This window comes from Aphelocoma coerulescens, chromosome 1 (genome assembly GCF_041296385.1).
Source record: "Aphelocoma coerulescens isolate FSJ_1873_10779 chromosome 1, UR_Acoe_1.0, whole genome shotgun sequence".
Lineage (NCBI taxonomy): Eukaryota > Metazoa > Chordata > Aves > Passeriformes > Corvidae > Aphelocoma > Aphelocoma coerulescens.
Window position 1 is genome coordinate 99,502,274 of NC_091013.1, and position 26,505 is coordinate 99,528,778.

A 26,505-nucleotide genomic window follows, 5' to 3' on the forward strand; every position below is an offset into this window, starting at 1 on the left:
AGGAAGCACTGTTTAAGGCGTGCCAAAGAGTCTGGATACAGCTGACTAGTGGTAGCTTTTCCCAGTGATGTGATGGGGCTCCTTCAGTGGGATGGAGAGATGGCAGTGGAGCTTTGCATGTCCGAGGAGGGATAGTCCATGACTATGAAGAGAGAAAGTCTGCTGTGTGAGGAGGAGGGGGCCACTGGTCCTCTATACCTTCCTGCAGGGAATATCCTGCTGGGCCCTGTCTACAGGGAACCAGCACATGCCAGCTGCTGAGGTTGCTTCATTTTAGTCTACAGATCATCTCCATGTCTGACTAATTCCAGCCTGTGCCTTTAGGTCCTTTACTGGTGGTAAGGCAGGATGAAGCACTTCTGCTCTGAGAAGCTCAGCACTAACTACTGGGAACATATTGCTGTCACTCCAGGCTTCTTCCCCTGCCATGGCAGCACCTTGGCAGGTTTGGGATTTCAGACATATGATTTTATGGACTCCTTTTAATTATTTTCTGACCTTTGGCACTTGCAAGATACATGGCCTACCTCCTTGCTTCTACCAAGCACCACAGAACAACTTTAAATATGACTTGGGGGCGTTCCACTGCAATTTTGTGCTGGTGAGGAGTTTGCCTTATTAGGATAGCATTTAGATGACTGTGTTTAATCAGCCTTCTGGTGCTGCTGCTTGACGCAAAGAGCTTGGGGAAAAAAGCCATGGGAAGGACTAAGGTCAAGAAGCCTTGGAGGTCAGCAAAGTGAATTGTGGGTACATGGAAGATAGAGGAGCCCTTCATATTTCAGAAAAAGCAGAGAACTGTTTCTGGTGAGTCTCAGATTCTGGAGATCATCTGTCTGTGTGAACACAGACCTCCATCTGAGCCTGATTTTAGATCCCCCCTCTATATAGATGGCCCTGCTTTCCTCAAACTTGTCTGGTCTCTTGATTATCTGCTGGGAAATGCAGTTTTAGGAGCAACAGGTATCCTGTGACACTCTCCTGAGAGGTGTTTCTAAGGGTATAAAAATACAGCACCTCCTGGGTAGCTGTGCCCTTATACTTAACCCTGTGCTTTTACACAGGGTCAGCCTCTCTGGTGACTTCCAGACTATTTTTGGTAGCTGAGTCCCTAAACAACTGTGCAATAAACCTGACTGCAAAAAGCACGAGCATCCACAGCTCCTGCTGAGTTGATCAAACACTGTAGGTGCTCAGCACTGCTCCCACATGAGGCTCAACACAGCCATAACAGCTGTGGCTTCTTCTCAGTGCCTGCAGTCAGCAGGACCCTCTTAGTCCATTAGGGTTCCTCTGAGCTTGGTCTGAGCTCTAGACATATCTGACATCAGGAGAGGGATACACCTATTAGTAAAGCTGTTTTTGGGAAGGAGGGGACTGGGCAGGATTGGGATTTGGCTTGAGAGGCCTTGGAGAGGGTCATCTTCTGTACAGACCTAAATTAAAAGCATGGGCAATTAGGGCAAGGATTCCACTCTCCACTGCCTTCCAGCCTCACTGCTTTTGGAGTGAGGACTAACCGGGGAGGAGGAACAGTAGGAGGAGAGAAGCTGTGTTATCCCGGCTCTATTGTGGTGAAATCTGACTGCTGTGCAGATACTTGCACCTCAGGAAGTAGGAAAAAAACAGCCACAATTTCAAACCTGGGTCAGAAACTCATCAAAAGGTGGTCATCATCCTAATTTTTTTTGAGAGTGATGTGCAAGAGAGACAAGGTCGCAATGACAGACACTTTACCCACTTCCCTTGTCCAGGAGCACCCTGTATGCTACATACCTTCTGTGCTCTCTCACAAAATCAACCAGCTCCTCTTCTGAGTAAGGCTTATCAGGGATGTGAACAGGCTCATCCATAAAGGGTTCATAGAAGTCCACCTCGTTCATCTTTAGGCCTAGCTTCTTGGCAACCTGTTGCAGTGCAGACAGTCACAGGTGAGGGGGCCTGATGTGCCTCTTTGCCTACCCAGAGTCTCCTCTGGTGGCAGAGCTGAGATCAAGGTCCTTGTTCTCTCTCAGAGCATGCGCTCCTAGGGGTGACCCGCAAAACATAATGGATCTTTCCTTGTTTAAAAACCCACTGATGCCCCCTACACTACTGGTGTCAAATACTGGGGCAGAGCAAAGCCAGAGTCAAGGGCCTGCAGACCTAGAGGGGCTGGGTTCCAAACCCACATAAGGACCTGCCTCCATCCTGCAGAAATGGCCTTTTATCTTGCAACAGGGCCAAAACATCAATGCAGACACCAACACCCCTGGAACACTGAAAATGAGAAGCTGAAACCAGACAATAAATCTGGGGACATCCTGAGCTCTCAGAAAACAGGTGGTGGCACATGTGAGCTACCATGAAGGTCTGTGGATGCTTACCCCTTTGTCAAAGGTGGCAAAGAATTTGACGTATGGCTGGAAGTGTTCAGCAGCTTCTTCAAATGCCTTGAAATCTGGAAGGAGAAAAGGGGAATGAAGAAGATATTTCACAGACAGCTGGCCACACTCTGATCAGCCCAGAAGGTATTGGACAAGAACAAATATAAATTACTGCAAACTCCATCAAATGACAGCCCAATGTTTCTTCCACCCTTCCAGGGTTTACAAAGAAGGATGATTCCATGTGGAGCAACATGCTGTGCAGTCCCACAGTGTTCAGGAAAGCTGCAGAGCCCAGCATGACACAATTAACTGGGGCTGAAATCAGCAGCCCTGTGAAGCAGGTCCAGGGGTAGTTCAGCCTGGGAAATACATGGAGTTGCTCCAGCACTAAGGATTGCTGCCATTCCCTAAACAGTCACCAAGTGTGATTAGGCATGCTTCTCCTGCTGCAGGAGGATGGGGCAGGAACCAGGTAGGTTTTTACTGTAACTGCTATCAGGTCCTCATGCTGGGTTCAGGAAGGATGCTTTCAGCCTGGCAGGAGATTTTACAACACACATTTCCCATCTTTCTTCCTAGTAGTTATTACTGAACAGTCTTAGCGTCACAGCCCTGCCCAAGCTGCCCTGCAGCCCAGTTTGAGAAAGCTGAAGAGAGAGGTGAAGAGAGAGGTGGGTGATATGTTGCTTGTTCAGGTAGGAATACCTGTCTTTCTGATAAAGGCAGGACACACCAGGGTGGGGTGCACACTGCCAGCATTGCCCTGATAGCAGGGAGAGCACTTGGGGCTGGCAGAGGAGACTTCAGGGCTTGACAGGGAAATTCTCAGATGAGGATTTCTCTAGGCTTGTGAAAGTTGGGTTTGCCCAGAATGGTCCCTGAGCTGCACATCCCTCAGGGCATGGGACCAGCCTCTTTCTGGTCTTGGGGGGTGAGCAAGAACAGGTCAGTGCCTCTGCCAGGGTGCCCCAAAGGGTCCTGCTTACTGCTGCTGTATAGTTTGCCAAGTTAGTATTTAATAGCGTGTCCCCCTTTCCCTTCCTCTCCCCCCTTTCCTCCCTTCTACTTTGATCCTTTGGGCTCATTGCTCGCAAGAAGGGGTGCTTTGCTCCTGTTAGTTGCTCTCTCAGTGTAACTGTAACCTCAGCTGATTTTTGGGTGAGGTAAACTCCCTTTACTACAGGAGCTCCTGGATTATGGCCCTCTTCTCTTACCAGCAGACACCTTGCAGAAGGGTCACCGCTGTCAGTGTAGGAATGCTCATGCATTACACCAGCAGAAACTAGCCTGCAAACCCACTCATCCTCCAGAAATTTTCACTCTGTCACAGGCTGCCATACACCACAACACCCTTCATGTCCATGCAGAACAACCAATGCCTGGCCCCCAGAGCTCCCAGGCAGGCTCCAAGCCCCATGAGGAACACATTTATCTTACGTTCTGAGTCTTCTCCCTTGAAGTAGCCAATGAGTTTAATTTCATCGTCGATCTGGTCAAAGGCCTGAAGCTCCAGCTTGCTGTTTATGACCTCCACGGGGTCTTCTAGCAACTGCCATGACAAATGCATGTGGTAACGCAGTGATTTGCAGCACCAACCTATGCCTGGCAGGGTGTGTCACAAGCAGCCTAAGCAGGGAGAAAGAGGTCACCCAATTTCTCTGCTGTTGGAAACCCTAATTATTGCTCTCTGCCTTAATGTGAGGAGCTGAGAGAAGCAGGTCACCTTCAAAGGGAGATGTTAGTAGGTTCACTGCAGAGGTGGAAGCGTCGAGAGGGAGGTGATAGAGGACTGGGTAACCCAAATGGATGCTGAGGGACCTATTGTGATGAGGGATAAGGGGTACCAATTGCAGCTGGCTTTAAGGAGGCCAAGAAGCAAGAAGAACAGTTGAAAGGAGCTGGTATGAGCATTGTGAACTCCTGTGAATGATAGATGTGTGTGTCTGTGTATATATATATATATATATATATACACATATACTTTTTTTCAAGTGTCATTTGCTGGAAGAGGTCATTGCAAAGATCTTGCTTTTGAAAAACATTAAAACCAGCATGCTAGAGGGTGGCCAAACAGTGGTTTGGAGCAGTAGAAAGTCTGGATGTGAATTTTCCTGGCTGATCCTCCTCCTTTACAAAATAGTTTAAACCTATTCTTTGGTCCTATACACATCACAATGTTAATGAGGAAGCTGGAAGACCTATCTGGCACTTTAAACTGTCACTGATCCAAACCTTATTTCTCTTTTCCTAACTAGTCACTGCTGGTGAAAAGGTTCAGTCTGATTATTTTGCCCAGCAATCGTGGTATAAATCAAGTGTGTTTTCACTAGAATTAAAAAAAAGCAGGCAAGCCACTGCCTAAAGAGGAGTAGAGTGCCTCTGTGTTTCTTTTACTTTTCAGATCAGGCTGGCAACCCCACAGATGTGTCTGGTTTTATTTCCTTGCTTTTCCAGGTATTTTCCTTCCTGAGTGGAAAATGTAAACCCAGAAACCCTTGCTGTCTTTCTTTTTTTACAGAACTTTTTCAGTGCCACACTACATGGCATAGCAAGCAAAACCTCATGAAGTCCCTTACAGCTCTGGTGTGAGGCTGTGCCTCTGCTGTGTCCCTGCTGTGCCCACAGCAGCATGTGCAGTTTCCTGTTGCCATAGTGGCCTGAGCCATGGAAACCTGGGATCCCACTGCTGCGGGGTCATGGCAAAGCTCTGCCCTGTCTGTGGCCTGCCTGGGTGGTGCAGATGCCCATTTCTGTCCCTGAAGCCACTTGCATGTGTTTTGGTCACAATACCCAATGCACTCAGCCACAGACATTGTCATAGGAGAGCTGAGGTTCTGGGGATCCGGTTTTCTTCCCTGGCCATGTCTCTCCTTACCATCAGTCCTGCACCACAGGTGACCATGTAGGCAACCTGCCACCCTGGGAAACAAACCCTGCCAGCTCCACTGCTCACCTTACCTCCCTTATCTGCATTACTGCATGGCCTCTTACAAAGAGATCCTCACTTCAAAGAAAGCCAAGCCACTGCAAAATATTTTAATTATAAAGAAAAGACCATGGTTTAGGTCTGTTGCCTCTCCTAGAAATAAAATGTAAATAAAGAGAAGTGCAACATGTAGATGTGGGATCCAGCATCTCTTTTGCATTTAGGCACAAAGGGGAGTACATCATTGTGCCCATGCATGAAATGACCCAAGACCATTTAGGTTTAGAGCTTTCATCTCCCCTCACTCATGGCAATGCAATTTGGGAAGTTTGCTGAAGAGATCCTGTGTTCCTTGCACCTAGAAATGGGCAAATAGTTTGCAACATAAGCCTTTTTCAATGCACTGAGTTCTTTTTAGTTGCTCTATGACAATCCTACTTCTTGGATATTCTTTTTTAAAAAATAGCTCCTTAAAAAAAAAAGAAAGAAAAAGTGTGAAAGATTTTGAAAATGGCAAAGTGTTTGCACATGGGCTTGCTAACCGAGGTGGGTGAACAGCAGTCAGTTATCTGGATTGTTGCTGATTTCCATTCAAATACTCCATAAATAGGAAAGAGTGCAGGTTGTCTCTAAGATATAAAATGGCTAGTGGCATATAAGGGTACCACCTTTCCTGGGAACTCGTGGTCGGGCAAGTATTGGGGAAGATGTCAAATGCCATCTCTACCAGTGAGTAGCAAACAGGGATGAAATTTCAAAGATACACTTGTTTTTTTAGAAAACTAACTATTTGCAAGGTCTTCTCTGAGAGGTTTTATCTAGCTCCAAGCTTATCCATGCTTACATCCAAGAGGAATTCCACCAAAACATCTGCGGACAGTTCCCCATCAAATTCAATCAACCGCTCGTCCTTAAAGACATAGAGACTTCCCTCTTCAAACAAGCCTGAAAGAAGAAGAGAGGAAACAATATGTGGTTAACATGTTGTAAAAAGAATGTTTAGTGCAGAGTGTCTTGCTTGTTATCCCAGCAGTTCCTCCTGGGAAAATGCAATTGGCAGTTGGCTGTGTTGGTCTAATTAGAAACAAGCTGAACAGTCCCCTGACTGATGTTTGATGACACAGGAGACAGACTTCAGCCAGAACTGGTGCTCGCTTCTTCCCAAATGCTGAACTTTTCATTCAGGTCAGTCTAGTCTCAGCTGGAAAAATTCTGCACCAGGAACTTGTTCTAGCTTGGCTGTCTATCTTGCAGTAAATACTGGGCTCTAACTGACAGCTCAGATTTTAACAACCTATCACTATATGGAAAATGGATTTTGATTCAGGTTGTGCTCACTGTCCAGAGAAGGCTGAACTATGTGAACATCACCAGTGACCTGAAAGTGAGCTTCAAACTGTCTGAGGCTTAGCTGGCCTTGGCAAAAGGGTTAGGAAGCAATGATAGAGATGCCACAGACCACAGGGTGACAGATTTCAATGCTATATCACTAGACTGAGGGCTGAGTGCCACAGAACCTCGTTGGAGGCTCCAAAATCAACAGCACTGGCCTCCTGCAATGCAGGATGGCAGGGTACCGCAGGCCAAGGAGATTGGTAGTTTGATCCTTCTTGGAGAGAAGCTCTTGTCTTTAGTTTAGCTCCCATTACCACTCACAGCCTCTAATTTGGGGAAGAAAATTACAGTCCACTATGCTTAAACCTTAGGTTTAGTGGTATATTTGTGTACTGTTGCGTTAATGATGTGACACAGTATTTCTGTATTAATTTGTGGGCTCAAATTGAAGGCACTGCCAGCCCCTGGAAGGCAGCTGTGTCCAGGGGTGACAATGCAGCAGCCTCCCACCTTTAGAGCAGATTCCCTCTGTTGCTCTGGGGAAAAAAACAGAGTGACTGGCACCGAACTGCCAAACCGCTGCAAGGCTGTGGCTGCCCCATTTGTTGACAGGGGTCACCGTGTCATGGGGCTGGTGACATTTGGGGGACTGTGTGATTTCCCTGTGTGTTCTGGTTCTGCACTGCTGTGTTGGTCCTGTCTCTGTGTAGGAAGAGCATGAAGTTACTCAATGGCACCTATTTACTGTTTCGGCACAGAAAGCTGTGAACTTACACCCTGCCATCATTACAGCACAAATTGCCTTTCTTTTTTACTTTGTTTGGTTTGTTTTGTTTTGGCAGACAGACCTTTTTTCTGGAATGGTCTTGGCTCACCTCTCTCATCCTCACCCCCACCCCTCCACTTGATGCTGCCTGTGTTGGGGTGGGCAGGTGGGTCAGTGTGCAAGTGCCACCATCATCCTCCCCATCCTCGTAACAAGGATTTGGCTGTCCTCTATGGGCCTGCCTGTTGGACATCACTCCCACAGTCTCTTCAAGCTGTTCCAGCGATATTAGGCCTGGGACTCACCTAACTTTTTGGCAAGCTTGGCATCCTTCTTGGAGTCCACCATCCCAAAGCCAATGCTCCTGGGCTCCAGGACCTGAGCTGCCAGCTGTGGGAAGAAGCAGAGAGCCCAACATTAGTGGCGTTAACACCACAGGGTAGCTAAAGGGCATCATGACCTGCTAACATGGCATGACAGACACAAGTGACCCATATTCTGCTTTTGAACAACAGCAAAGGGTGGGATGTGTCACATGCTGCCTCTTTGCTGAGATAACCCAGAGGTCACAAGGGTTGGGTTTGTTCCCATTGTGTTGCAGCAGGAGCCTGCTGGCACTACCATCTGCTGTTCACTGCTGCTTGACTCTGGCCTTGGGAGAGGACTCCTAATGGAACTGGGGACACCAAAGCAGCAGGGATTTCTGGAAGAAAGTCCTGTGCCACCAACACAGAGCAAAACTTGTTTCCTCTGTGGTGTCTCAGTGGCCTCCTGCAACGCGGTGTGACATGTGGGCACCGTGGACATTTTAACTCTGGAAATGCATGGTGCCAGGCAGCAGTGGGTGCAGGACACTGCAGCACCATGTCTTCTTCATGCATGTGATGGGCTGGCCAAAGCAGGCTCCTTTTCCTATGAAATGCTTGAAGTCATGCCTCCTGTCCAGGCTTCATTAAGCCCCCAGATCCCGGTCCCCTGTTTTTACTAAAGAAATGCATCTAAGCCCAGCCATGCTCATGTTCACCTTCTCACAGCTTTGCAAAACCACTGCACCCTGTTCCCACCATCTTTGATGAAAGGGCCTCTTGAAGATATCGAGTTCCTGCCTGTTTTGTGAAAATAGATATGTGAGGAAAGGAGAGACGCTCTGCAAGGGCCCCGTGGTGGGAGCGACCCCGGGTGAGACCCTGTGATTTCCAAATTGGCTCCTAGAGATGCAGTGACCCTGGTAAATGGATCCACTTATGCACTGGATGACTGACAGCCCCATCACATGCATACTAGAGACCCTACAAGGCAGTAATGATGCTCTGAGAACCACCAAGCAGCTGTAAGAGCCTCCTCCTCCTCCTCCTCCTCCTCCTCCTTCTCCCTTCCTGCTCCACAAATGCCTCTGATGCTGATGGTCTTCTTGCTGTTCCTCCTCCCAGCCCTGCCGGATGGTGGGGGATGATGGAGATGAGGGGTCAGGAGCTTCTGGGGCAGGAATGTCCCTATTAGGGCACAGCTGTCAGTGCTTGGCAGGGAGAGGCTGGAGGGGAGCAGAAGAAAAGCCATGGCCAGAAAGATGGTGGGCTGATTTATGAGGAAGCTCTCCACCCACCCCCTCCCCCCCAGCCCCAGCTCATTTTGGCTCCCTCCCCCAGACTCAAAGCCAGTTTGAATGTCACCCAGCAGCACTGCCACTGTGGCCACGTGGCCCCTTGGCTCCCCTGCTATAAATAGCTTCTGCCTGTGCCAGGCCTCTGGGAGAGTGAGCAGTGATTATAGCACTGGGGAGCAAAAGTGGTGGGGCAGCCACCTTGCCTGTGCAGCGGGACGTCATGGGGCCAGCCAGCTTCCTGTACTGTCAGCCCACAGCCTGTCCCCAAAATTCTGGGGGATGGTGGCAGGCACCCTGGCGATCAGGGCTCAGGGACCTTGCTTGAGCAAGGGGGAGAGATGGAGAATGAAGCTGGTTTCTCCCTTCCACCAATTACACATCCTCAGGCCTGTTCCAAAGCCATCCAGGAGGAAAAAGACTCCACCAACCACCACAGCACTGCTGCAACCTTGATCCCCCTGCAGCCCCCTGCTCTGTTTTCTTTAGGGGTAACTGGCACCACGGGAGGCAAACGGGATGCTTGTGTTACACAGGAAACAGGTGTCTCAGTGCTCTTTCCTTGCTCTTTGCCAGTGCTTTGAAGTGAAGGTAAGGCTGCCTGTTCAGGGCTTGAGCTTACAATGGACACTGCCTGAAAGGGGCAGAGCACTGGTTTGTGTTTGCACATCCATTAATAAGGCCAGTAAGGCACTGGTTTTGTTTGGCATCCCATCTGCTGGCTCAGGCCACCTTAGAGCACCTGAGAGCAGCTGGTACTTCGTATTGCAATAAGAGATGGACACCTCTTGCGAGCTCTCTAGACATCTGCAAGTGACTGGTGGTAAGAGAAGTGATTTTCTGTTTCACATTATGGGGATATGCCCTGACTGGACAAAAGGATGGAGCCTGTAGGATCATCAGCTTTCTGGGACGTTGTCAGCACATCCCTCCTTGGTGGTGGTTGTGTACACCAGTAAGAGGTTCCTCAGAGTCATTGCTTGAGACTCTGGCTTCTCTGTGACCAGAGGAAGACACAGAAAGCCCAAGGGAAGAAGACTTGTTCAGTCATGTCCAGTCCAGTCCATACTTGATTTAGTTACTTACAGTTATGTCAGCCATGTGCCAAAGTCAGGGCAGTTTAAGCCCAGTAGTTCTTGAATCCTGCACACGGGAGATGGTTAGGGTTTCTTGTGGGTGTTTGAAGGCCAGAAAAATGCAGAAAAGCTGCAATACCTGCTACAGACAAGTGGTTGGATGTGAGCAGGGATGTTGGCAAGAGAGGAGGCATTGATCAGGAGTCATGTATGTCAGCATGCAGCACACACAAGGTAACTCTTTGGAGGCGTGTCGGTGCAGCTGTGTAGCTGTGAGCACGGAAGCTTGCTGGGAAAGAGTAAATGTGTCAAGAAAACGTGGGTGATGTGATGAAAGGCTCTTCATGTGAGACTGGGAGTGCTCAGTAGTCAAACAATGGTCTCAGTAATGCTGGAGGTGTGCCTGTTTGTGTGGCAGGGCTTGTGTGACTGTGTCTAGTAAGACTGTCTCCTGGAGGTGCATGTGTGGTGGGTATGAATGTTTGGAGGTGTTCCTCTGAAGAGGCTCATCCCCAGAGATGTGGAACAGTTTGGGCATATAGGAGAGTAGTTGTGGATGGTGTGTGAGCATGCCTGAGGGGACAGAGCTGAGAGCTTAGTGGGCAGCCTGCCTCCTCTGCTGGGACCTTCATGCCAATGAGACAATGAGGAGAGCAGTACAGCCTGTGTTCATCCCCAGAGCAGGGTCTCACAACAGGGAACTCTTTGTGCAACATGAGACTTTTGGGAGCCCTTCCCACTGTGCAGAGCCTGGAGGCAAGAGACTTTGCAGGGTGTTTATGGTGGCTTTTGCAAGTGCAAGCTATGTGGGGGCTGGGCGTTGCTCCTGGCCTTGCTTTCCCTGCTTTCCACTGCAGCAGGTGAGTCTAACCTGTGCATAGGTGATGATATATTCCCACACCTATATTTGAACCCCAAAAGGCAGCAAAATATAGAGTATGCCAGAGGCACAGCAGTCTGGCTAATTGCCCCCTACTCATTACAGCATCAAGCATTTATATATCCCCTTACAGTATTTTCTGATTCCATAACGCTAGTGGGATTTGAATGCAGATAATGTTTCTAATCTTGACAATCCTCTTGGCTTGGGACAGAGGCATCTGTAATCTAAGAGCACAGCCCCTCCTCCTCCTCCTGCCTTTAAATTCATATTGCTCCAAGTCTTGGCCAGCCTTGCCTTTGTGTCAGCCTCTATCTCAACAGCATATAATTTAGCTTCAACAGCTGCACGGGGACATGGAGGGTAGAAACTGCCCTGGAAGAACTGGACCTAACAGATCATGTAGTCCCTGAGGTAGAGCAGGAGCTTTGGGCAGGCAGAGTTGGCTGAGAGCATGAGCAAAGAGGCCAGTAGCTTGTAAGTTCACGTCCCATGCACATTTTGCAGCCTTATTCTCATGTGCATGAAGTCTTTGCAATGCATACTTTCTACCCATAAGATCCCAAGCTGTGTCCTGTGCAGCACTGGGAAAAGGAGGTGTGAGTTCAGCAGCACTCCTCCTTTCTCCCATATCCCTCAGGTAATAACCATACTTGAATTTGGGTAAGTGTGAGGGGGTGAATGGCCCTCTGGGGATGTGTGAGAGGTCCAGCCCAAAGTGAGGCTTGAGTACCACCAAGTATGCAAGAACCCTCTCATCCTGGATGGCATCAGCAGTTACAGGCACTCAGAATAATGGACATGGAAAGGCACAACTCCCTGCCCAGTATCTCAGATTCACACCCACTATACCTATCTGAGCCTAGGTGTGATGCAGGGAAGTTTTGGGAGACTGAAGGAGTACCATAGGGTCATTCTGAAATCCTAGGGTAAACAGCTGCAGAAATGTCACTGTCTGCCTGACTGTGCTCCTATTCCAGATGCAGACAAGACTGATTGTGCCAAACCTTGCATTTGGTGTCAGTTTTGCTGCTAAATGGCAGGCAAAATCCCTCGGAGAGGGTTAAAATGGGGCAGGGAGGGGTGGCTGTCTCAGCATGGTCAGTTTTCATTGCAAAGTGACATTGTGGCATTCTGGCCTGGATTTTCTTCCCACTTCTCTAGCACCTGCCCAGAGCTCCCACAGAGACAGTAAGGCTCATCTTCCCCAGCTGCTCAGGCTGGGAGGAAGGGGGCTGGGGGAAGTTGGGTGTCCCTGAAAGCCATCATGAGTAAACTTCTCTTAACCATGGGGAGCTTTCTGTTTTGCTAATTAGCAGTGGAGGGAGAACAAAACTCCAGCAATGCAGGGGGAAGAGCAACAGGAGGTGATGAGGAAACATCCCTCAAGCAATCGACATTTCTCTGCTGCTTGGCTCCTACTCTCTTTAATGCTGCAGTTGATGCTGATGGTCAGAACCTGGTTGATGAAATGTTGATGGTTTTATATCCCAAAATGTTAGCTTTTTATTTTCAGGAACAGCAGGAGGAGATAGTGTATTCCCCTAGAAGTTGTGAATCCTTATGCAGGACTCCCATCTACACGCTATAGCTGGCTTCTCTGTTTGAGACATTGGGCAGTTTCTCGGAGAACAGAGAGTGTTATTTCTCTTTCCTAATGCTATGCTGTCCCCACTAGCACCCCTTCCATACCACACTAGTGATGTCTTAGGTTCTTCCATAATTCAGGCTGTCCTGAAGCACTGTGGTGATCAAAGAGCAGGGCCAGAAGCCTGCTGAGCAGCTGCCACTAGAAAAGTCACTCTGCTGGCAGGGGGGACTGAAGAAGAATATGTTGGTCCCACCTTACCACACTTTTCCACCCCCTGAGCTGCTTGGTGAGGCTGAACCTCCCCTCCTAGGGATCACTGCTCCTTGCACTAAAGGCAAGTCCCCAAATATGGAACACCCAAAGGTCACTCCCTCAGAGCTGGCTTTCACAGGTAATGCTACAAAAATGCTGCCCTGGAGCTTTAATTGTTGCGCAGCCGCTCAGAGGGGTCAGACATACGGCAGCGTGCTCTTTGGCTGCCTCCCTAAAGGTTTCACATAGTTAGGGCTGTATTTTTATCTGCTCCTGGCATCCCTAACTTTAGTGAGCTCAAGCCAAAGCACAGCCTCCCCAGCCGTGAGCTAACCAAGGCTGGTGCCCATGCCACCAAGCACCCATGGGTGCAGGGGCCACCTGCCACTGCTCCCAGCCGGTCCCCACTGGCACTACATCACAGATGTTTTGACAACTCAGCTGTGCAGCTTGCACGTCAAGGGCAGACAGGAACTTTTTTGTGGGTGTGTGTGTTCTGCCCCAGGGGTCTGGGACTGGGCAAGAGGCCACCCCACTAAGCTGCCCTTTCCAAAACAGAGACTGATGGTGTAGTTTGGGGGCTGTCCTTGACAAAGGTGAGGCTGTTGTTGCCTGGTTGTCCTGGCCTCAGAAAGGCTGTTTTGAAACTGAAGGCTGGATGTTGCTGTGAAGCCCACGCAGGGCAGAAAGCTGTGTGCCTACGGTGGGTGCTGGAGGAGGGAGGCATGCTTGGTATTAATCCCATCCACCTAAACATGCCCATGTCAATCCAGTGCCTCTGGCTCTCAGGAACAAGCCAGATTTCTCCAGTTTCTGACCAAGTGGGTGTAAGCCAGCACCTCTGAAATCCCAGAGAACCCAGGATGCCGCAGGCGAGAGCTGGGAGCTCCCATCCTGCATCCACAAGAAGGATCAGTGAGGCAGGGCCCTGGGGGAACAGAGTGGTCCTTGAGACAAGAAAGACCTTTTCCTCAAGGAGTGAGCAGAGAGAAATAAGAACTGAGGAAACTTTTAAATATACATAGCCCTCCTCGCACAGGGTTTGAGGTGTCAGAGGTCTGCTAGCTGACGGCAGTGTCTGCTGCCAGGGCCGGACAGGGTTCCCAGAAAAAGAACATATCATGTACAGCAGCTGGCCTTCACCGGAGCTGTGTCAGAGAGCACGCAGGAATGAGCACCATCAGCACTGCTCAGGAGGGAGCACTGACCCTCCAGGGCGCTGGGGAGGGGAGGAGCAACTGCCTGGGAATTGAGTTCTTGGTCACTGCTCGCTCTATTTCCTTGGTATGTAGGTAAATCCCAATGCGCAAAGGAGAAAAAAAAAGAAAGGAGAACTTGGACCTTGCTAAGTCACTTCTTTTCTAGGCCTTGGATTTCATGCCTGGTTGCCTGTTATTTAGGGACAGAGGCTCAAAAGTACATCTTTGGTCATCAGACTCAGAATCGTGTCATTCAATCTCTGTCACAAAGCGGTCAGTGTCCATTTAAAACTCATTGGACTGTTCTCCTCTTCCTCCTCTGGTGATTAGGGACTTTGTAGTTCCAGACTTGTTTTATTCATAGCCCATTTGTCCTCAGGCTTTGCGCTTAAATAGCTCTTCTCCCTCCCGGGTGTTTAAAAAGAATTATCATATCCCCTTTCCAATCTTCCCACAAATGAAGCTCAGGCACGAAGGAAGGGCAGTCATGGGTTTTGATTAGTTTGGTTTTAGATGAAGGGCACTGGGAGACCAGACTCTGGAGTAAGGTCAGGGTGGGCGAGCATGGCATGGACACCCATATCCAGTCTGCCTCACAGAGCAACAGCTGCCCCAGCCTGTGGTCAGCTCCTGAGAAATGTCAGGGTCCGAGGCAGAGAACATAAAATGGTAATTACAAACACTGCACGTGTCCACTGAGTAGGTGGGTGTGAGCTCAAGATAGCTCTTTTTGGGCCCTCCACTCAGGATAAGGCCAAGAAAAAAATTCTCCATTGTGAGACTGGTGAGACACTGTAACAGGTTGCCCAGAGGAAATGTGGATGCCCCATCCCTGGGAAAGGGGCCTTTGAGCAGCCTGGTGTGATGACCCACCCTTAAGGGGAAGTCGCACCTGGTCTAGTGGAAAGTGTCCCTGCCCATGGCAGGAGGGTTGGAACTAGGTGATCTCTAAGGTCCCTTCAAACCTAAACTGTTCTGCTTTTCTATGAAAGGCACCTCATTATACAAGAGCGAGACCCTGCCTCCTGAGAAACAGCCCAGCACAAAGGCACTGGGAACACTTGCTGGTACTTTTAGGGGAACCTGACTAGCATAGCAGGATGGCCAAGACCAAAGAGGATGGACTTTTCAACATTTTTCTTCAATTGCATTTCTGAAGGGAGGAGCAACTCAGAGTCTCCATGCAGCTCAAGGTCTTGCATAGAAATGGCGTCAAATTGCACAAGGGGAAGTTTAGATTGGCTATTAGGGAAAATCCCTTCCTTGAAAGGGTGCTCAAGGCCTGGGATGGCTGCTCTGGGAAGTGGTGGAGTCACCATCCCAGTGAAGTATTTAAAAGACATGTAGATGTGTCAAGATGTGGTTTAGTGGTGGGCTGTGCTGGGTTAATGGTTGGACTCAATGATCTTAGAGGTGTTTTCCAGTCTAAATGATTCTGTGATTCTACGGCATCTACAGAAGTTGTCTGCAACAAATGGACTGTGATAAGAGCTCCACACTTCAGGGTGAAGAAAGGCCACAAAACCTGAGCAGACTTGGCCTTGTACTCCATCAGCAAAGCAAGGCCAAGCTCACAGGGGTCTGCCATGTCTCCAGGTGACATTTACATTCTTTAGATCCTGGGATTACAGCTGGTTTCTGCTCAAAGAACTCATGTCAGTACAATCCTCTCCTCAGTCATAATTTAGCAGATGAGAAAGGTGCCTTTCAAAGCACAGCTATGGCAGTGAAAGTGAGGTCTTATGACAGATGCTGCTCATGCAGCCAGTCCAAAGTCACCACCGGGAACTGACAGAGGGACTTCAAAGAAACATGGCAATAACAGGTAATTCAGCCTTGGAAATTATTTTTGCCACTCTTATACAGAAAGATCAAGGCACATAATTGTCCCTAGATGTCAATGTGCCCATCAGTGAAACAGGGAACTTTCTGTAACTTGTTTTTGTGACTGGCATATCAGTGAGTGAAATCCCCCTGGGTGCTACTGCTAAAAATCAGTATTCTGCTGGCTGTTGATGAGTTGAGACCTACTTACATGGCCTCAAAGGGAAAGTAATCAATGCACACTTTTTCCTTTTCTTTTCCTTCCTCCCTCTCTTATTTTTTACATTAACTTATCTGTAGTGGAAGCTACTACTTTAGTAGCCATAGAAGCCAAAACACGTCTTTTATTACAGGTATGTACAAGGCTCTTGCACTGTAAGCTTCCGCACATCCTGCCAGTGTCCCTCATCTCTCACCTTGAGGACTTGTTCTGTAGGGACCCAGAGAACTGAGAGTTCCTGTGACACTTACTGAACATATCTTGTATATCCGTATTTATACTCATATCTCGACACTAAATTGTGTTGAGGCACTGTCCCATAAACATGGCCATTTTCAAAGAAAAAGTCTGAAATCTGAGTCTGTGAAACAAACAGAAAAGGGTGCTTGAAGAAAGGGCTTGGGTTTATATTTCTATTTTTACTGATTTTTTATAGTTTTAAAGTATTTTCTATTTATATACCTAGAGATAGGGATAGAGTCTCGTCTCCTGGTTCCTATGGATTTTTGGGGTAAACTATACAGATGTAAACTGGTAAAACTTTATTCTGTGTTGTTTTAGAAGCAGAGAGAAACTTTTTGCTATGTATTTCATGGCTCTGAACTCTTACAGGAATATCTGCTCTCAACAGAGTTCAAGACCAAATGGGTGAAATGACCACCAAACCAGCTGATCTTGTACTGTTTTTTTCCATCCTGAGCTGGAAGCTGCAGTAGTTTCAGCACTTGGAAATACATTAATTGGAAGGTAGAGATTAGACACAGTTTAATCCTTGCCTTTTACTGGACTCAAAATCCATCTTTCCCTTTCACACCATAGGGGGATACTGGCTGTGTTTCCATGTGTTACAGAATTGGCCAAACAAGGAGTTTCACTTTGTTCTGCCATTTATTGCTAGAGGCTGGACTGATCCTAGACCTCATCTGGAGAGCAGAGTACCACATCCCTCTTCTCTTACCTCTTATCAGACTGGTTTGTGCTAGGGCAGCTCTCCATGAACTTTTCACTCCAGGGGCACTGTTGCATTGAAGGGACTAAAATATCTGGGCTTGATGAGCCTCTCTTTTCTAAGGATATTGCATGTGCACACAGATGGCAAGGGAAGAACAGCAGGGGAGCCGGGAGTTTCAGCAGAAAGAGGATACCAGAGTACAGTGCAGGAAGCCTACTATGATAGTGAGAACACCTCAGCTGCTGGAGAGAACTTCTCAAGTGTGAAAGGAAAGCCCCTAACACCAGTGCTCAGTTATTCTTGCTACATGATTCGTAGAGACAGGGGGCTGGCCCACTGGAAGGCCAAACTCCCTATTTAGGAGATTCAGAGATGAGAAGGGAGAAGGTCTGAGAAGTGGTGGTATGAGACAGGGTGAAATATGGTAGGGGAGATAGAGAGGAGAAGAAAAGCAGAACAGGTATTTCTCAGCTTCACTGCTTTGATCTTTTCACCTCTTAACCCTTCTTCATTAAAGCTGAGACCATTTAGGACAAGAAGCTTTTCCTTTGACTTGGCTGTTAAATAATTATTGTGATTGCTTGGCTGTTTCATCTTCTTCACTGTGCTCACCTCGTGGAGTGTGCAGATTTCTTGTAAACATCTGTGCTGGCTTAGCAAAAACCTGGTGTGTGGAGGCAGAGAAAAAAGTCACCCCAAGACAACATCACCGAAGGGTAGGAATGGCTACTGTTATCTCTGGGACTGCCTGGATCACACTGTGCATTGCCCTGTATGGAGGCTTTTCCCTACAAAAGATGCAGGTTCTTTCCAGTAGCCAGCGGTGCAGAGTGGAGTCATAGGAGAAAGGTACCCAAAGAAAAGGAACCCTTTAACCTGAGCTGCGAAACAGCCTGTGCTCATGATACCTCTGCCCGGGGTTGTCTTAGAACAATCCTTCCCCAAGTCTTTTCCATCCTAGCCAGAAAGCAGTAGGCATGTCCAATCATTCCTTCAGCGATTTCTCCTGACAGACCAACCCAACAGCCCTCAACTCTCCAATCTGAACCTGAGGGGCTGGCACTGCCACCCTTGGAGCTGTTGTCATGAACAAATGATGGTCCAAAGAAGCTGCTTTTGCTCCCAGAGGGGTTCAGTTGTCCCTGGACTCTGTTGTCACCAGGTGGCACCCTGCAGTGTGGGTGGCAAGAGCTGATAGGACTGCTTCATAATGATCAACACCTTCATTCCACTTCTAAACTGGAAAGTGACCCTGGGCTGCGTGGGAATCTGTTGATCCAGTACAGCTGGATACAGGGAGCTGAAAACCCCATGTGCTGTGCCAAACGCAATATCAGCTTGATGACATCATCCCTTTTCTGGTGATAGTGGGTGTGCACCCACGGCTTTCAACAGTGTCAGTCAGTCCTAGATGATAGTATTTTTTCTTGAGAAGGAAATTTTTCCTATCATATCACATCATTCTCAGTCTTGTGTTCATAGCTATAGTTTGGTAAATTTCCTTAAATAAGTGCTTAACTTTACTTATGTGCTGTCAGGTTGTCAGTTTGATTTCCTAAGTATATGAGAGCCTTGTGATTCTCTTCTCTCTCCCCTGTCTACAGTTGCCTTCCCTATTGCATTTTCTAGCTATTGGCCCTTTTCAATCAAATTTTCCAGAGTCAATGATCTCAAACATAATAAAGCTATTGCAAGTTTTGTGAAGAGCAGAGACTTGGAAGGGAAAAGGCTGAAGTGCCCTGAAAGAAGGAAATGTTGCCACGTGAGCTCAACCCCCATGGAATGCCAAAGGACCCAGTTAAGAGAGAACCTTATATGCTCTTCACTCCTGGGAGATGCCCCAGTCAGAGCTTGTTACTGATGAGCTACATATTTCAAGGAAACCATGGTGCATCTCTCTTGCTCTTTTTTATTAGTGTCTAAGGTAGTTCTTCATGTATTTGATCTTTGGAATTGTACATTTCTTATAAGGTACATGTGAGAGAAGCAGAAAGGGTGGACTATTTGGGGGTTTTCTGGACTTTAGAGTCACTAAGCCCATGTGTCCACCCACACATGTCCCTGAGACAATCTGATGTAACAACCCTTAACCACCAGCTCAGACCTTTTCTTTGCTTCACACCTGCCTGTGTGTTGGATGGAGGCTCACTATTATTCCTAAGGATGAAGACTGATGACATTGTATGGAAGGGGGCTAAAGACACAAGGTATTGCCAGGCTGTGAAAGCAGCATGTCTCAATGGGAAACAGCAGGAAAATTGTCAGTACAGTAAGATGGAAAAACATGAGGTGCTCTAGAAAGGACAATCTTATCACAGGCAGCACCCCATGCTGGGAACCTCCTGAGACAGCTGGCAGGGAATAGTGAGGGCTGGAGTATTTACCTCTTAGATACCTCATTTCAGGTGTAAAGGACCTTCAGCACTCAAAGTCCTAATCCCTCTACTGAAATTAGATACGTAAAACCTTCCTGAGTGAGCTTTTCTCAGGTTTGGCTGGAAGGAGAGCCCTGTCACTGCTCCTGTGCCTACAGAGCAGCTCGCTACTCTAAAACTTGCTCAAATTACAGGAGAGCTGGTTTCAGCTGCTGACTGCTTCCAGGAATACTGATCCCAGGCAGTTCATTTCACAGGTGAACAGCTCCACATCTCAGCCAAGGAGCCACTGCAGACATTTCTTTCCTTCTCCCTGTGCTGGTGAACATGCAGTGAAGTCCAGCAGCTGAATGAGCTCTCACAGGGAAAATTAAGAGTGACCCCCTATGGCACAACACATTATGGCTTGAGGTGAGGGAGTTGAACGCTCTCACAAGGACAATCTGGCTTGCCTGCTCCTTTCATGAGTGCTCCCATGGCTGAGTTAGCACAGAAACTGGGAACACTAGCACCATGCTGGGCTGTGTCCTATGCAGAATATATCTTCTCTCTTGACTTCTGAGACCCTCTCCCTTTCTGATTTCCCTCTAGGTGACAGAAGCAAAGAAGTGCTCAGTCTGCAGATTTCTCTTGTGCTTGAGCTGTCAGATTGCTGTGCTGCAGTTCCCAGTCCAGGGTAGGGACTGGTCTGAAACTGTGAAACATGCACTGAATCAGCACTGCAAGTTCTTTGGAAATTTTGAGGTCAAAGCCACAAGTGCCAGTTGATGTGTGGCACAGTTAGCTGGTAGCTGAGCACTAGGGGACTGGAGCACTACAATTATGTAAAGTCTGCTGCAGGTCTAATCCTCTTGCCCAAGGTCACATAAGAAGTCCATAGCAGAGAGCAATTGGAAACCAAATAAATCACCAGAACCCTAAGCTAATGTATTCACGGCCGAACCCAATCCTGAAAATAAAAGCTTAATTGTATTGCAGATTGTATTGCAGCTGTCTCAACATTGATATGGGTCACTGTTAGCATGGGTAAAGGTGTCATGGGGCTCAAACTATGGTAGACATCAGACCATAGAATCATGGAAACATAGAATGGCCTGGGTTGGAAAGGATCTTAAAGATAATCTAGTTCCAAGCCCTACTGTGGACAGGTACACCTTCCACTATTCTAGCTTGCCCAGTACTCCATTCAATGTGGCCTTGAACATTTCCAGGGATAGGACATGCTTCTGTCAGGTTTCTATAAATATGTATCTAGTAACTGTTTGACACCTATCAAGCACAAAATAGCTGTCCTATTAAATAACAATGTGAATATACTACCAACAATACTCATTTCAGCTGGAGTTCAAGCATTACTTTTTTGTTTTCTTTGACAAATGTTATTTGATCACTCACCTGCAGAAAGTAAGCATTGCCTGACAGGTGAATAAATCTGGTTAGTTTTTGAATCTTTCTTTCTGGCAGTCCTCAGGCTTACTGAGGAGGTCAGCAGACCTTGAACTTGACACTGGACTTTTTTGGGTCCTAGCCCTCAGCAAGCGTATTTTCTTATTCCCATTTCCTACACTCTGAGGGGTGCAATGCATTTTGTCTCTGGATCTGATAAATAAAGCTGAAGTGTTTCTTCTGAAATTCTCAATTCACTTTCTTTCCAAATATGTCTTTTAGTTAAAAGGGAATATTTGCAAGCCCCTAGTAGGAAACATGCACCTAACAATCCAGGCTTGCAGCTGTATGATTCCCTAGATTACAGCTACACTATAAGAAAGTGGTATGAATCTACATTGTCACTTTTACCATGATTTATTTTACTGAAGATTAATGAATCAATTGTTCATCAAAGAATTAACAACACTCTTTTTCCAGCACAGAAGTGAATGGTTGCATTAACAAGCGGCTATAGACTGATTCCAAGCAGGCAACCAAGTGTCAGAAAAACAAAAAGGGATTTAATGCTGCACCAACAGGGAGCTTTTGAGATGGGGAGCTAGGACACCCATTTGCTTCACAGCTTGATAAGGTTTCTTGGCTGACTGCTCCTAGTGGGATAAAAAATGGGACTGAATCCAGAATACAAGTGGGATACTGGCTTGCACAGAATGAGAAAGGATCAAAAAATTTCAAGCTATGGACTCAGGTGCTGAGATTTTGGAAAGCTCAGCTGAGCTGAGTTCATGTTTCTGAGGTTTGTAAGGTTACTCGCTAATGCCTGGGTTTCTGACAGACAATCCAGAAAAACTAATTCCCAGCAAACTGAAAAGAGCACAAAAGAGGCTTTTTCCCAGGCTTTGCAGAATTCAGGCAGGGGCTAACTGAAATCTAATTAAACAAACTTTTGGATGCCTAACCTCCCCTGCATGAGACCATTTGACTCTCCTGTCTTGTGGCTCCTGTCCATGACTCTGAGCAGTGCTGTGGTACTGACTGCGACTGGGACATGCAGCGGCACTTACCTCTAGGACCATCTCTGTCATCTGGAACTGCTTCTGGGAGGCCTTGTCAGAGCTCACAGGCTCATGGAAGAGCAAGCAGAGCATGTCATATTTCTTCAGTGCCTGCTTGTAATTCTTCTCATTCAGGTCGATCACTCGGTCTTTCCCATCGTAAGTGGGGAAGTTCAGTCCCTCTTCTGCCTTGCAGCAGAAAAGCAGGTAAAAACCTGCCAGGATCCAGCAAATTGCCTTCATAGGGGCACCGTTGGAGTGCAGCAAAGGGAGGGTAAGTGTCCCCCTCTTTCTTGATTTGAGAAGAGAGGGAGACTAAAGACTCCAGGTGAAGTTTGAACTAAGTTTCTCTTAGTTTCCCTAAGTTTCTCTCTGCTACTTTCCTACTGTTCAGCCCAAACACTGCGAGGCTGGTGGGGAGCAGCAAACTTTGCTGTCCTGTACTCACAACAAAGAGAGACAGACGGGAGAAGCTGTCAGGCCAAGCCCTGGATACCTTACATAGCTGTGTCCAGCTCCCGTGTCATTAGGAACTCCATTTTTAGGAAGCAGTTGTTTCAGGCTAAAAATAAACCCTGCAATGAATAAAAAGGACAGATATGACACCATTGAGGGACTTGCTGGCACTCTGCATCATCTGAGAGACAGGGAGTGAGCAAGAGGGAGGGAGTGGAAGATGTCAGTCCTGGGAATATACAGGCAGTTTGTGAAGGGACAGACTTCACTTGTACAGGGAACCAAGGCACAGACTGTCCTACTAGGAATTGACAAAAATAGAAGGTATTTACTGCAATTTATAATAAGGGTACCTCTCTTTACATCCCTTTGGGCATCACAGTGATTAGGCTTTTGATAACAGATCTCAGGTTAAACAGTTTCAGAGCCTCATCTGCACCACTAGAGGAAAAAGTCCTGTTTCCTCAGCAGCAAAGGAGGTGAACACTCCTGGGACTTCCTTCTCCTGCCTGGAGCACCATTTGGAGCTGCTGGCTCACATTCAAGGTGCTTTCTGAAGCACATTCTCTGCTTGTGGGGCAGCAGGAGAATTGCTGGCCCTTGGACCTGTAATCCAAAAGCAGAGGGAAGCTTATGTTGCAGCCTTCCATTTTCACAGCAGTTCCCAAGCCCCATACATTGCCAGCAAGTGGTTAAACCTTATCGTGCTAAAGGGGCTGAAGGGTGGGAGGCACGTGCCCAAGCCAGTGTCTTGGGGCAGGAGGCAGGGCTCTCCTCAAGAGGATGGTCAGATGGCACCATCACCACCAGCCTCCCTTTCTGGGACCTGCCTGTCGGACTGGAGCAGGTTTTCCACACAACCCTCTTGCATTTCCCAGCAAGCTGTCCTGCATATTCCTCCTTCTTCATGTCCCAGGAATGGTGGCCAGTTCCTCCTTCTGTGGGAGCTCAGTATCACCTGCACAGCACTGCTGGGGGAGAGCAGTTCAGAGGCACAGTCCCTCAGCTCTTCCCCTACTCTGACCACGGTGTCACCTCTGACCCATGACTGGCAGCAACAGGCAGGTGGAGGCAGGCCAGCTGGCCACAAGCCAGCCCCGGGGCTGGCATGGATCCACTGGAAAAGGCCTGCTGAGGGGCTGGCAGAGAAGAGCTTGACAGGGGGCATGGCTCCCTTCCCTGTGCCAAAATGATGTGCAGACAAGTGGCCTTATCAGGTCTTTTCCTTGCATGCTGCTCCATCACAGCTTTGCTCTACCCACACTGGGGAAGAGACAATGTCCCTTCTTAATGCAGTTGTTCCTATTTAATTGTATGTCTCGGGGCAAAAGGCGAGCATTACTTAGCAATTATAGAATCATAGAATCATTTAGATTGTAAAAGACTCTAAGATCTTTGAGTCCAGTCATTAACCAAACACAGCAAAGTCCACCACTAAACCATGTCCCTAAGCATCACATCTACACATCTTTTAAATACCCCCAGGAACGGTGACTAGAACACTTTCTTGGGCAGATTAAACACATCTCCTGGATGATTTAGGAGCATACATCCTTTCACTTCTATGCCAGATTTCATTTCTAACCTGAACAGCCCACAACATACTGACTGAAACCCTCTGGGCAATAGTTTCCAAATCTGTTTTATTCCCAAAGCCTTTTCAGAAGTTCAACATTTGCTGGCAAATTAAAGTCCTAATGACAAAGCCTGAGGAATCTGGGTAAAAGCCAAAGCAAGACAGCCTCCAAAATACACTTCTTAGAGGCAGCCTTCAGGGGCAGTAATTTTTAGAGGGAGAGGTAAGTCTGAATAAGTCTGATTGCTTTTAGTGGGAGACAGAAGACTTGTGTCACAGCGGGTGGCAAGGGCTGGTTATGTTTATGCTGAGCGTTTAGGATGTAAAACACAGAACTAAGCTTGTGGGTTGACTAGGCATACATTAGGTGGGTAGGTTGCCTTTGAAGGACCTCCATGGATGTGGGGTGCAGGAGCAGGCTTCCACTGGCATCGCAATGTGTTTTAAAGCAGGCGCACGTTAGACAGGGTGTGAAAATGAAACATTCACAGCTACTTCAAAAATTGGCTTATGAGGCTCCTGACCTCCTTTATTCTTGTAGATATTCAGCAATTGCTCCACTTTGATATTGCTCAAGCTATTTTTGATGTGCTTTTCCCCTAGTCTGAATAACTTTTTAATCTGCCTAAAAATAGATGTAATCCAATTTTCATTTTCTCCTCTTTATCCAAAAAGGAACAAAAAAATGCGTCTTACTCACAAAAATTGTTGCTTCTTTATCCCCACATGAATCTTGTTTATCTGCTTGTGGCATGAGTAGCAAATATTTGTGATTGTTAGGCTTCACCTCTGCATCAAAGGGAATTCCTCCAGCAGACTTACACTGGATGTCATGGTCACTAGAGAGTCCATCTCTTTGTGTCTCCACTCAGAACCTCGTGGGGCTGCTAGGGCTAAATCTAGTGGATATTTTCTGTGGTCTTCTAGCTCTAGCTGCATCTATATGAAATTCAAGACACTATTCACCAAGGCAGAAGTAAGGGTGAATTCCTCAAAGTAGGAACAACTGCCTCAATTACCTGAAATTCTTAATTCCAACAAACTTTAGTCAAAGCAGATGTTCTCCTTGCAGCCCTGCCAATACAGATCTGAAGTCCTGGATGCATGTGTTTTGGGACGTTCAGAACAGCAGTTAAATACTTGAATCTGAGCAGAGCTTTGTTTTTTCCCCCGGGGAATAGCAGAGCTGGGACTGAAGCAGATGCTCCCACAACCTGACAAAGGCCATAAGTACTGTGCCTTTCTCTTCATCATCTCTCTTGGTGCTAATAGCAGCACACTGAAATGTGCTCATCTCAAGCCCAGAGGCAAAACTCCTTGGAATTTCAAAGCTTGTCCATCCACTCTCAAATAATGTTTTAAATTTGGAATTTTGGGCCAGGGTCACTGTCAAAAAAAGTACAGTGTGCAGACCCCATGCATTTGGGGAACCTGAGTTTTGCTAAAGGTGCATTTCTACAGGACACTGACATAAGTTTTCTTTGTGAGTCAGATCCTCTTTCATGGAGTAGGACCAACAGCAGTTCCCCATGGGAGTGAAGCATGAGGGGAGCAAAGAAATTTCACAGACTTCTCTGTGAAACTTTGGGTTTTGCACTCATCTGTTCACTGCAAATACTTTGTGCTATCTTCCTGCACAGTCCAGTGTCTTCCTGATCCCATTTAACTGCCTGTGGTTTCAACACATGTGTTTCTGTGGGCAGTGTCACACGAGGGAAGGATATGGTCTGAACTAAATCCTGGGACACTTGCCTTTCAGCTCAGATATCTCATTTCCTGGCAAAGCTGGCATCTGTTAGTCTCTGATATAAACTGACTGCAAGGTTCAACCTCCCAGCTCTGATTACTTAACCATTGACTCCTTCATCCATTCTGTTGCTGCATCTCTTAGCCTTGCATAAAGAAACCAGTACAATACTTTTCCCCAGCTAACTATCCCAGAGATGTTTCCCTGAAAGCTTTCTGAGAAATGAGCTGGTAGGGCTCACTGCCTGTCTACCCTGACAGGTGCCCATGTTGTTCAAACAACCTTCAGAATTGGCCCAAAACTTAAGGCAAAGAAAGAGATAATTAAGAGGAAACACTTGCTGGTAGTTTATTCACTACTCTAGGCTTTCTGGGTTCACCCATCAAGCAAAATCCTAGCTCCAGGGATTTAGGTTGCAAAACCACCCCTGACATTTATTGAAGTAGGATTTTTCTTTGTTTCTTCCAATTTTGTGAGGATAGGTAGTCAGTAACAGTGCTCAAAACAGTACAGCCTCATCCCTTCAACTCAGGCTTGCAGAAATGCTGGGGGGGGGGGGGGGAGGGACATAGGATAAATAAAAATCTCCTTCTTGTTGATTTTTTTTTTCCTACTTGTACTATAAATTAGGGATATACGCTTGCTGTTCCTCCTTCCTGGCCACTGCAGCTGCACTCCATGCTGCCGTTCTCACCTTCACTGTCCTTTCTATCTCACACAGTAAAAGAGGTCCCCAGCCACTGCTGATCCAAATGCTTCAGTGAGCCTTTTTTCCAGGATTTAGGGTTCTGCTTTAGCTAATCTCCTTTGAAGCTTCTAAGACCTTGTATGTTTTGCAAGATAGTAGTATTCAGAAAATATGCCTTTTGCCACCAGCTAGCCAAGCAAGGTCACTGCGGGGAATAGCTTGCAGTGTA

The 26,505-nt window shown here is 47.3% G+C and overlaps 1 protein-coding gene across 1 annotated transcript in view; it reads right to left on the reverse strand.

Moving 5' to 3' along the window:
* The window catches only part of CASQ2 (calsequestrin 2), a 34,838-nt gene extending 12,561 nt beyond the window's left edge, over positions 1 to 22,277 (reverse strand). Inside the window, exons 1-6 of the mRNA XM_069020855.1 lie at positions 21,819 to 22,277; positions 7,702 to 7,786; positions 6,140 to 6,240; positions 3,807 to 3,918; positions 2,367 to 2,440; positions 1,777 to 1,907 (exon numbers count right to left, since the gene is read on the reverse strand). Coding sequence (XP_068876956.1) covers positions 1,777 to 1,907; positions 2,367 to 2,440; positions 3,807 to 3,918; positions 6,140 to 6,240; positions 7,702 to 7,786; positions 21,819 to 22,052 — 737 coding nt within the window. The 5' untranslated portion in view covers positions 22,053 to 22,277. The remainder of the gene's footprint in view (positions 1 to 1,776; positions 1,908 to 2,366; positions 2,441 to 3,806; positions 3,919 to 6,139; positions 6,241 to 7,701; positions 7,787 to 21,818) is intronic.
* Between the last annotated feature and the right edge of the window lie 4,228 nt (positions 22,278 to 26,505).